General features: G+C 54.5%; 1 protein-coding gene, 1 long non-coding RNA gene and 5 other non-coding genes across 9 annotated transcripts; 6 read left to right on the top strand and 1 right to left on the bottom strand.

The window, feature by feature from the left end:
• Nucleotides 1–77: 77 nt before the first annotated feature.
• Nucleotides 78–149, bottom strand: TRNAA-UGC. Its single transcript has one exon. It is a non-coding gene; the product is annotated as a tRNA-Ala (tRNA).
• A 147-nt stretch (nt 150–296) lies between these two features.
• On the top strand, nt 297–4043 carry LOC120322752. Of its 2 annotated transcripts, none has more exons than XR_005562643.1 (2): nt 297–401; nt 1731–4043. It is a non-coding gene; the product is annotated as an uncharacterized LOC120322752 (long non-coding RNA). The 2 variants fall into 2 exon arrangements; XR_005562644.1 differs by lacking the exon at nt 297–401 and adding an exon at nt 814–1126.
• On the top strand, nt 385–456 carry TRNAD-GUC. The gene has a single exon. It is a non-coding gene; the product is annotated as a tRNA-Asp (tRNA).
• On the top strand, nt 800–872 carry TRNAF-GAA. Its single transcript has one exon. It is a non-coding gene; the product is annotated as a tRNA-Phe (tRNA).
• On the top strand, nt 1110–1181 carry TRNAD-GUC. Its single transcript has one exon. It is a non-coding gene; the product is annotated as a tRNA-Asp (tRNA).
• TRNAA-UGC lies at nt 1481–1552 on the top strand. Its single transcript has one exon. It is a non-coding gene; the product is annotated as a tRNA-Ala (tRNA).
• A 250-nt stretch (nt 4044–4293) lies between the features above and the next one.
• Nucleotides 4294–5824, top strand: UBB (ubiquitin B). Of its 2 annotated transcripts, none has more exons than XM_027733173.2 (2): nt 4294–4397; nt 4824–5824. In XM_027733173.2, exon 2 carries the CDS (start codon nt 4830–4832, stop codon nt 5745–5747), a length of 918 nt encoding a protein of 305 aa, XP_027588974.1. In that variant the 5' UTR covers nt 4294–4397; nt 4824–4829; the 3' UTR covers nt 5748–5824. The 2 variants fall into 2 exon arrangements, with proteins under 2 accessions (XP_027588974.1, XP_027588972.1); XM_027733171.2 differs by having other exon boundaries at nt 4324–4348.
• Nucleotides 5825–8633: the final 2809 nt, after the last annotated feature.

Raw genomic sequence — 8633 nt, 5'->3', positions numbered from 1 at the left:
AATCGTGGCTCCTAATTTAGAAAATGGGGCAAGAGAAAGCAAAAAACCCACAGGCTTCACGAGGCGGGGGCAAAAAGTGGAGATGCCGGGGATTGAACCCGGGGCCTCATACATGCAAAGCATGCGCTCTACCACTGAGCTACATCCCCTGGATAGGGAACTTGCCTGTACAGCCGATAAACAGACACTGCCGCCCGCACGCCGGGCCCGGCGGCCACACCGCGCCCGCCCCGCGCTCCTCCCGCGTTCGTCCCGCCCCCCTGGCTCCGCACAGCCCCGCGCGGGGCCCCGGGAGCCGCAGCACCCGCGGGAGCGGCGGCGGCTCCGCCCGGGGCGGGACTGCACTGTTATAGTGCAAGGCGAAAAAACGCTGTTGTGCGTCCGTCCTCGTTAGTATAGTGGTGAGTATCCCCGCCTGTCACGCGGGAGACCGGGGTTCGATTCCCCGACGGGGAGGTCCTACTGTGTTTTGTCCCCGGCCGCCGTTTTTTGCGGGCGGCCCCGCGCAGGGTTCTGACGTGGAGTGGAACCCCGGGCCCCGTCACCCCCTGCGAGAGGGGTGGGGTGGAAACGGGAGTGCTGCGTTTTGTGCCAGGGCTGGGCGTGCCAGGAGGGGTGCCTGAGGACCGCGGAGTGGACATCAGTACCCGGGGGTGTGCGACCCCCGGGCACGCCAGGAACGGGTCGCTGGTGCCGCGGGGGTGGGACCCGCGCGGGAGGACCGGCTCGGCCGGGCAGCGGCACCGGGGGGGGAAACTGGGCGGGGTCGTATCCGCGGCCAGCGAGGGCGCTGTCGCCCGCCGAAATAGCTCAGTTGGGAGAGCGTTAGACTGAAGATCTAAAGGTCCCTGGTTCGATCCCGGGTTTCGGCAGAAGCTTTTTCGTTCCCCGTGCGGGTGACGGCCCCTGCTTTTGCCGCCGGGCGGAGCGGGGCCGGGGCTGCGGTCCCTGCGTCGGGCGAGGGGCGGCTCTCCCGGAGTCACCGCAGGCGCTCAGGTGGGTGAAGATTTTGTGACGGGAACCACTTCCCGGAGGACGGCAGCAGTGGAGCAGGTCCCGGGTCGTCACCTCGGGCATGACCGGGCGCGCAGAAGGACACTGATAAGCCGTCCTCGTTAGTATAGTGGTGAGTATCCCCGCCTGTCACGCGGGAGACCGGGGTTCGATTCCCCGACGGGGAGGTTGCGACCACTTTTTTCCTTAGAATTCATTTTTCTTCTTCCCGCACGAATTTTTCCATTTTCCGAAGGACGGAAAAAAAAAAAAATCAGTTTTGTGTGTGCGAACCAGCGCGTTCCCATGTTTCTAAGGGTTGCGTGAAGGCCACAGAGGGCTCCTTACATTGCAGCGCCCACAGCCCTCCCCCGGCCCGGCGGGGACCCGGTGCCCGCATCGCTCTGCCCACTTTTCCCTGCACCGGGGACAGGGAAGCGCGGACAAGACGGAATTGGGCGGCGGGCAGAAGCAGCACCGCGGGCAGGGGGATGTAGCTCAGCGGTAGAGCGCATGCTTTGCATGTATGAGGTCCCGGGTTCAATCCCCGGCATCTCCATGGGGTTACTGCTCTTTTGGTTTTGGCTTTTTCCCCCTTCCCCCCCGTAATGTCTTTTATCCAGTTAAAGTCGCCATTTCTCGTTAAACAAGCAGCAAACCGCGCCATGACCCTGCTCCTCAAACGGGTCCTTGGTGGCACAGGATAGCTTTTTTTTTTGTTACTTGTTTCTCCTCAGGCAAACACACACGGCTCTTGTGTTCTGCTGGAGTTCCATCGCCACGCCAAGGCCCTACAGCAGCCCAAAAAGAGGGACAAAGCTCCAAACCCCAAAACGCAGGGGACACTGGCCAGCCCCACCTGACACCTCCTCATCCCATAGCCTGGCAGAGCTGGGGACGTGCAGACCTGCAGCGACACAGAGCTCACGGTCTCTGCTTCACATTCCCAGAGCCAAGGGGGAGGGACAAACACCAGGACACCCCAGGTGACTGCAGTCACTGGCTGCGACAATGCAGGAGCTTCTCCCCTTCTCCGACCTGGCTCTGCAGTGCCCACTCCCCTCCACTGTCCTGCTCAGCCCCTCGGCAGCGTGGGCAGCTTCGCCCAGAGCAGCTTGGAAAGAGCTCTTGGGGAAACAACCTCTCTGCTTTGATCTCCTCAGGCTGGCTGGGCTCATCAGGAAACCCTTTGGAGCCGAGAGGGCTGAGTTATGGCACAGTTGAGAGTTTTGGCCCAGAGAGACCAAAGCCCACGTAGAGCCCGAAACAGCTTTTATCTACACAGTTCAGTGGCAGCTGTTTCATCTCACTGTTCAGTTACCAACAGTGAATCCAACAGCAGTGGGAGATGATCGGTGACAAATGCAAAGTGACATTTCCTGCCACAGTGGCTGAAAAGCTCCTTGTGCTATTTATTTACTCATCTTACTTCCAGTTGTTATTTTGAGCCAGTATTTGGCTACAGCACTGCTAAGTGTGAATATCCCTGTTGTAAATCACTCCCTGGATCTCCCTGGGCAGCTGTACTTCTGGAATATGCCCTGCATGTAAATATAAGAAATAGTTTATTCTAACAGGCACAAAGTAACTTTTTGGCACAGGAAGTTGGTATTTGTCAGTAAAGCAGGTCATGGTCTGTTAAGATCAACATATTCATCAAGCCTGCACTGAAATCCTAACGGTGGGTACTCAGAGAGGCAGGGTAGGATAAACAAGGAGGGCTTTGTTCACAGAAATCCTCTCCCAGCTCAGGAAACACTGTCCTCCTGCAAACCACACAGATGTGTTTAAGGACTATTGGATGAGGGCCGAACATCTGCCTTGCCAATCTCAACCTTTAAATGTGTGCTCCTCCTGTGTTTGATTCAGACATCAGGTATAAACTCACTCAGGATGCTCAGTGCTTGGCTGATTACCCTAATTAGGTGAAGAACAGCACTGTGTCATCTTATTTCTTCCTGTTACAAAACTCCATCTTGTCAGGAAATACCTTTCCATGTGCATTTTTGACTATTTTCAGACCAGTCCTGAGTGCTCCCTCTGTAACTAAAAGAACAAGCTTAACATTAATATTCAGCTGAGGAAAGACCTAAACCTGGAAGGCTTTTCCAGTCTTTGATGTTTATTCAACTCCCAATGCACACAGTGTCAGCCACTGAGCACTGAGAAGAAACCAAAAGACTTCTGTGGATTTTTTTTCCCCGTCTAAATGACCCCAGCGTTTGAGATTATTATCACTGCTGCTGTGGTGAGTGTCGGTACAAACACGAGGCAGCAGAGGCCGAGGAGCTCCCCAGAGCGTTCCCCTCCTGTAACAGCTCCATGTGTCAGCCAGACACAGGCGGTTTCCCTCAAACCAATCACAAAGCTGTTGCTGGGCCTCTGCTCTGTTCCTGCTGGTGAGCAGTCCTGGGTGTTATCTGTGTCCCTTCCATTTTCCTTGGGTGCTGGCAAACGAAGGATTTTGTAGGCGGATTGGACCGAATGGCGTCTCCTGAATCTTGCAGACAAAGCCCCGTTTTGTTCTCAGCCGTGGCCTGGAATTGCTGTGCAGTTTGACTGGGATGGCACAGGAGCCAACTGAGTGCAGCAGAGATCTGCCAGAATGTGCTCTGCAAGAACAGAATAAGAAATAGGCATTATTCTGATTTGTTTATGATTGATTTTACCCCAGGCTAGGGTAAAGGCAAGGCCTTAGTCCTGAATTATGAACTCCACGATAGCTCAGATGCACAGTCTACTTTATGTGTGTGTATATAGACACTCATTGTATCTCAGGCAGACCATCTGCAGGACTTGGAACTCTGTATCCATCCTTTTTTGTCCCTCATGTCACCTCTCCACCCCAGGCAGGAGCCTCCTGTAGCCCCCTTTTCCTGAGGTGGTCCAGCCTCGGCAGGTGTCCCAGCACCATCTCCTCCCTGTCCCCTCTCCCACGGCCATGGTGGCACTGAGGGTCTGGCACGACCTGCCCGTCCCAGCGGGGTTGTGTCCTCATGTCTAAAGCCCTGAATAAAACGTGAGGCTCTGGAATAAATCTTTAAACACGGGCATGTCTCCGAGGTGGGCTTGCTGAGGCGCCATGGCCGCAGTCCCGTTCCGGCGGCGACTCCACGCCGGGTTTTCCCGGCGCTGCTCGCGCCCCGCCCGCCTCCCCGCGCGCGCTGGACGCAGCGCACCCACGCGCGGGGCACAGATCTCTCCGCGCTGCCCCATCCCGCCCCAGCGCACGCAGGAGAGCGGCGGCGCGCGGGGCCGAGAAAATAGTGCGCGGCGGAGTGATCCGGACGTGGGGGCGGGGCGCGCGAGACCATATAAGGGGCGGGAGGGGGATGTGTGGCGCAGTTGGAGTCGGGTGAGTCTGGGAGGGAGTTGTTCTGTCGGCTTGGCCTGCCAGCCCCGCGGTGAGTGCTCGGCGGGGGGAACCGCTTGGCGTGGCGGCAACAGGGCTTAGATGCATGCTAGGTGTCCGGGTGGGACACACAGAGTGTATGTGCGCGCTGAGAAAGAAAGGGCGATGGCTGGGGTCAATGGCGGGCTGTGAGGGCCGGGGCGTTGCCCTCCCCTTAACGGCAGCTCCGCGAGCCGGGGGCGGAGAAGGGAAGGGCGGGAGGGGCGAGGGCGAACGGGCACCAGCGAAATGGCGGCGGCGCAGGCGCAGCCGCCCCTCAAGATGGTGGCGGGCGCGCGCCGCGGGCGGGAAAGGGAAGGGGCGGAGACCACGCCCACATCCCGGAAAGGGTGGGGCCGTCGCTGTGACGTCACCGCCGGGGAGCGCGGCCCCGGCGAGCGGAAGCGTTACTAAAGCACAGCGGGTTTGTCTCTTCCAGGGAAAAATGCAGATCTTCGTCAAGACCCTGACTGGCAAGACCATCACCCTTGAGGTCGAGCCCAGTGACACCATTGAGAATGTCAAGGCAAAGATCCAGGACAAGGAAGGCATTCCCCCAGATCAGCAGAGGCTGATCTTCGCTGGGAAGCAGCTGGAAGATGGTCGTACCCTGTCCGACTACAACATCCAGAAGGAGTCCACTCTGCACTTAGTGCTGCGCCTCAGAGGTGGGATGCAGATATTTGTCAAGACCCTGACTGGCAAGACCATCACCCTGGAAGTTGAGCCCAGTGACACCATTGAGAATGTCAAGGCCAAGATCCAAGACAAGGAAGGCATTCCACCCGACCAACAGAGGCTGATCTTTGCTGGGAAGCAGCTGGAAGATGGTCGTACCCTGTCCGACTATAACATCCAGAAAGAATCTACCCTGCACCTTGTCCTGCGTCTGAGAGGTGGGATGCAGATCTTTGTGAAGACCCTGACTGGCAAGACCATCACCCTTGAGGTCGAGCCCAGTGACACCATTGAAAATGTCAAAGCCAAGATCCAAGACAAGGAAGGCATTCCCCCAGATCAGCAGAGGCTGATCTTTGCTGGAAAGCAGCTGGAAGATGGTCGCACGTTGTCCGACTACAACATCCAGAAGGAGTCCACCCTGCACCTTGTCCTGCGCCTGAGGGGAGGGATGCAGATCTTTGTGAAGACCCTGACTGGCAAGACCATCACCCTTGAGGTCGAGCCCAGTGACACCATTGAGAATGTCAAGGCCAAGATCCAGGACAAGGAGGGCATTCCACCCGACCAGCAGAGGCTGATCTTTGCTGGGAAGCAGCTGGAAGATGGTCGTACCCTGTCTGACTACAACATCCAAAAGGAGTCCACCCTGCACCTTGTCCTGCGCCTGAGGGGTGGTAACTGAACCAACAGGTTGTTGCATCCAAATAAAAAGTTTCTCTGCACTTATTCATTCCAATAAAGCTGTTGCATCCACAAAAATTTGTGTCTCAGGTTACATGAACAATTGTTTGTGCCATTTCCCAACTCCAGCTCTTTAATAAACAATAATTACGTAGTTTCTGCGGACAAAGGAACTGTAAAACTGCCTTAGGCAAGGCTCCCACTTGTCTGGCAAGCGTAGCTAATCCCTCAGCCATGGTTTTCCTGGGTTGTATAAGTGTTCCCTACCAGCTGCAGCTCGGTGCCCACCTGCAGATGTTGCGCAGCTGTGGGTGTTGTGTAAGGGTGGACATGTAATGGGAAACTGTAGTTGTTGCTGAGCTGGGAGGATTTGAAACCCAGCTCTCGGTTTCCCAGCAACGGCCAGGTTCTGCCCTTGTTTTGGGATTAATGGAGCAAGCAGAAGGGTGATCCTGAAGCTCCAACACAGGGTGGGACTGAGATGTCACTGCTGGTCCTGCAGCCCTTGGGCTTGGGAAGTGGTGTGGCAGCCTGAGTACATTAAGCAAACTAATTAAACTAATTTCACAGACACTGGAAATCTGGAATGAACTTCATTCCAGCAGTGCCCCAGCTGGAAATATTGTGCTAAAATACCAGAGCAGTTCCCGTGTGCTGTAAAGCCCTGGCTGAAGGGAAGTTTCCACTGAAGGGTTTGTGGGGAGGTTGCATTTAGGAGCTGACGAGTTGTTAACCACAGCTGTGCTGGCCATGGGATGTGGGAAGGGGAGAGGCTGAAGGAAACAAGTGCCCTTTTTTAAAGAGTGGTTGCCTTTGGAAGGGGATGGTGATGGGAGCTGAGTAGTGACCTGAGCTGATCACTGACTTCAGGGAGACCCAAAGGGATCTTAACACCGATAGTGGGATTGAACTCAAGTAACACCAAGTGTTATTTTAAGAAGCAGTGGAAGATGCTTTTAGGGCTGTGTGGCCTGTAAGGAGCGAGTTTGGATCACAGAGATCTGTGCTGGTCTGGCGGAAGCTTCTGAACACTGCTGAGCTAATCCCATGTGGGTGAGGGCTGGTGCTGTGCCATCGCTAAGTTACTGTCGCGTTCCTGCAGGGGTGTCACCAGGCTCTGCCCACGCCTGTCCTGGTTCCAGTAACTGATCACCAAACAACTGCAACCACCAGTTTGCCATCCTGTGGGATTTCTGGCCTCTTGGGGCATCCAAATTCACGCAGCAGTTACAAACTGAGCAGCCCTTCAGCGGGGCTCTGGTTCCTTAAACACAGGGGTCTGGTCGGCTAAAGGGTGAGTGTTGCTGGAATGCAGGGAGCTGCTCTTACAGAACAAGGAAGAAGTGCAGCTTGGTGTGTTTTCATAACACCTTTCTCTACATGCTTGGTAAGATTAGCTTTGGGAGTCTGGTGATTAAAAAAAAAAAGCTGGAGAAAATAACTTCAAGTGGTTCTGATTTGAAGGCAGCCTGACTGCTGTGGGGGGAGAGCACTGTCACAAAAAGCCTACACAAATGACTGCAGAGATGTGTTTTAAGAAACTCATTTTAAATAAGTCTCAGTGAAAAAAACTCTACAATGCTATGTTTAAAAACGACAATGCTGTACAAACCCCTGACAGCAACCCTGGAGTCTGCTGCAGCCAGGCAGAACAGGAAGCCTGGAGAGGAAACCCATGCAGTGTTCTCATGAGCTGAGTCAGCCACTGCCTCTCGCAAAGGGAACGCCATGGAGCTGTGTCAGGGGGGTTAGGTTGGATGTTAGGGAAAGTTTCTTCCCCCAGAGGGTAGTTGGGCACTTAACAGGCTCCCCAGGGCAGTGGTCACGGCCCCAAGGCTGCCACAGTTTAAGAAACGTTTGGACAATGCTCTCAGGCACATGGTGGGATTTTGGGACTGTCCTGTGCAGGGCCAGGAGCTGGACTCGATGATCCTTGTGGGTCCCTTCCAGCTCAGGACATTCCATGATTCCCTGACCTCTACAGGTCGCTTTGCTTGGTTTGAGGAATTTCAAGGTTCACAGTGGCAGTGCCAACGCTTCAGAGGCAGCACCCCTGATCAGAGAGCACATCTGGGGTGGGATTAACCACAGAACAGCTAAATTTGATGAGAACAGCAAAGTACTTAATAAACGTTAAGGACGTCTTTTGTTCTAACCATGGTGTGCCCAAAAACATTCTCTGGGAACATGCTGTTCTGAGAGACCTTCTCACGATCACATTGTTCCGCAGCACCTCAGGGCATCTCCTGGATTTTAGTGGGCTTTATTGGGATTTGAAGAAAAATTCCTTTCACAGAATTTCTTTGTAGCAAAATGTTTTAAAGTAAAAGAAAACACAGCTGGTCTGAAAGCGTTGCTGCTGGGGAGAAGGGGGACAGCCTGCTGCTGCCTCACCTGCAGAGACCAACAAGGATCGATCAGAGACATCCGTTAATTGATCTGGCAATTAATCAGAGGCAACTACCAGAGTGAAAAGGGGTCTAGAAGGAAAAAACAAAAAAAGACACAATTGAGGGTAAAGATACAAATGCAGGTGTTCCACCGAGGTGAAGACCGTGGCAAGAGTCAAGTGCTGTGCTGTGCTGGCCTCTGCCTGGTGGGAGCTATGGGTTGTATGGAGGACGGTGTATGGGAGCTGGGTGCACTCCAGTTTCCAGTCCCTTTAGCTCAGGGACAATGGGCTTGTTTTCAAACAGGCTGTCACAAACTGGACTCTGTTTTTTAGTCTCTGCTGGCTTCTAGACACTTCTAGGGATGAGTTTCATCGAGGCTTTTATTCAGGGACATTTTAGACATACAAGATAGACAAAAAACCCAATTCCTTGGGCAAACATGGTGGGTTAAGAGGTGATGGATGTTTTCTCTTCAGGAAGAGCCTGGGGTTGAG

This window comes from Pipra filicauda, unplaced genomic scaffold (assembly GCF_003945595.2).
Source record: "Pipra filicauda isolate LSUMZ 115617 unplaced genomic scaffold, ASM394559v2 scaffold14_size4853619_pilon, whole genome shotgun sequence".
Taxonomy (NCBI): domain Eukaryota; kingdom Metazoa; phylum Chordata; class Aves; order Passeriformes; family Pipridae; genus Pipra; species Pipra filicauda.
Note: the sequence above shows the minus strand (reverse complement) of the source record. Positions and strands in the feature narration are given on the sequence as shown.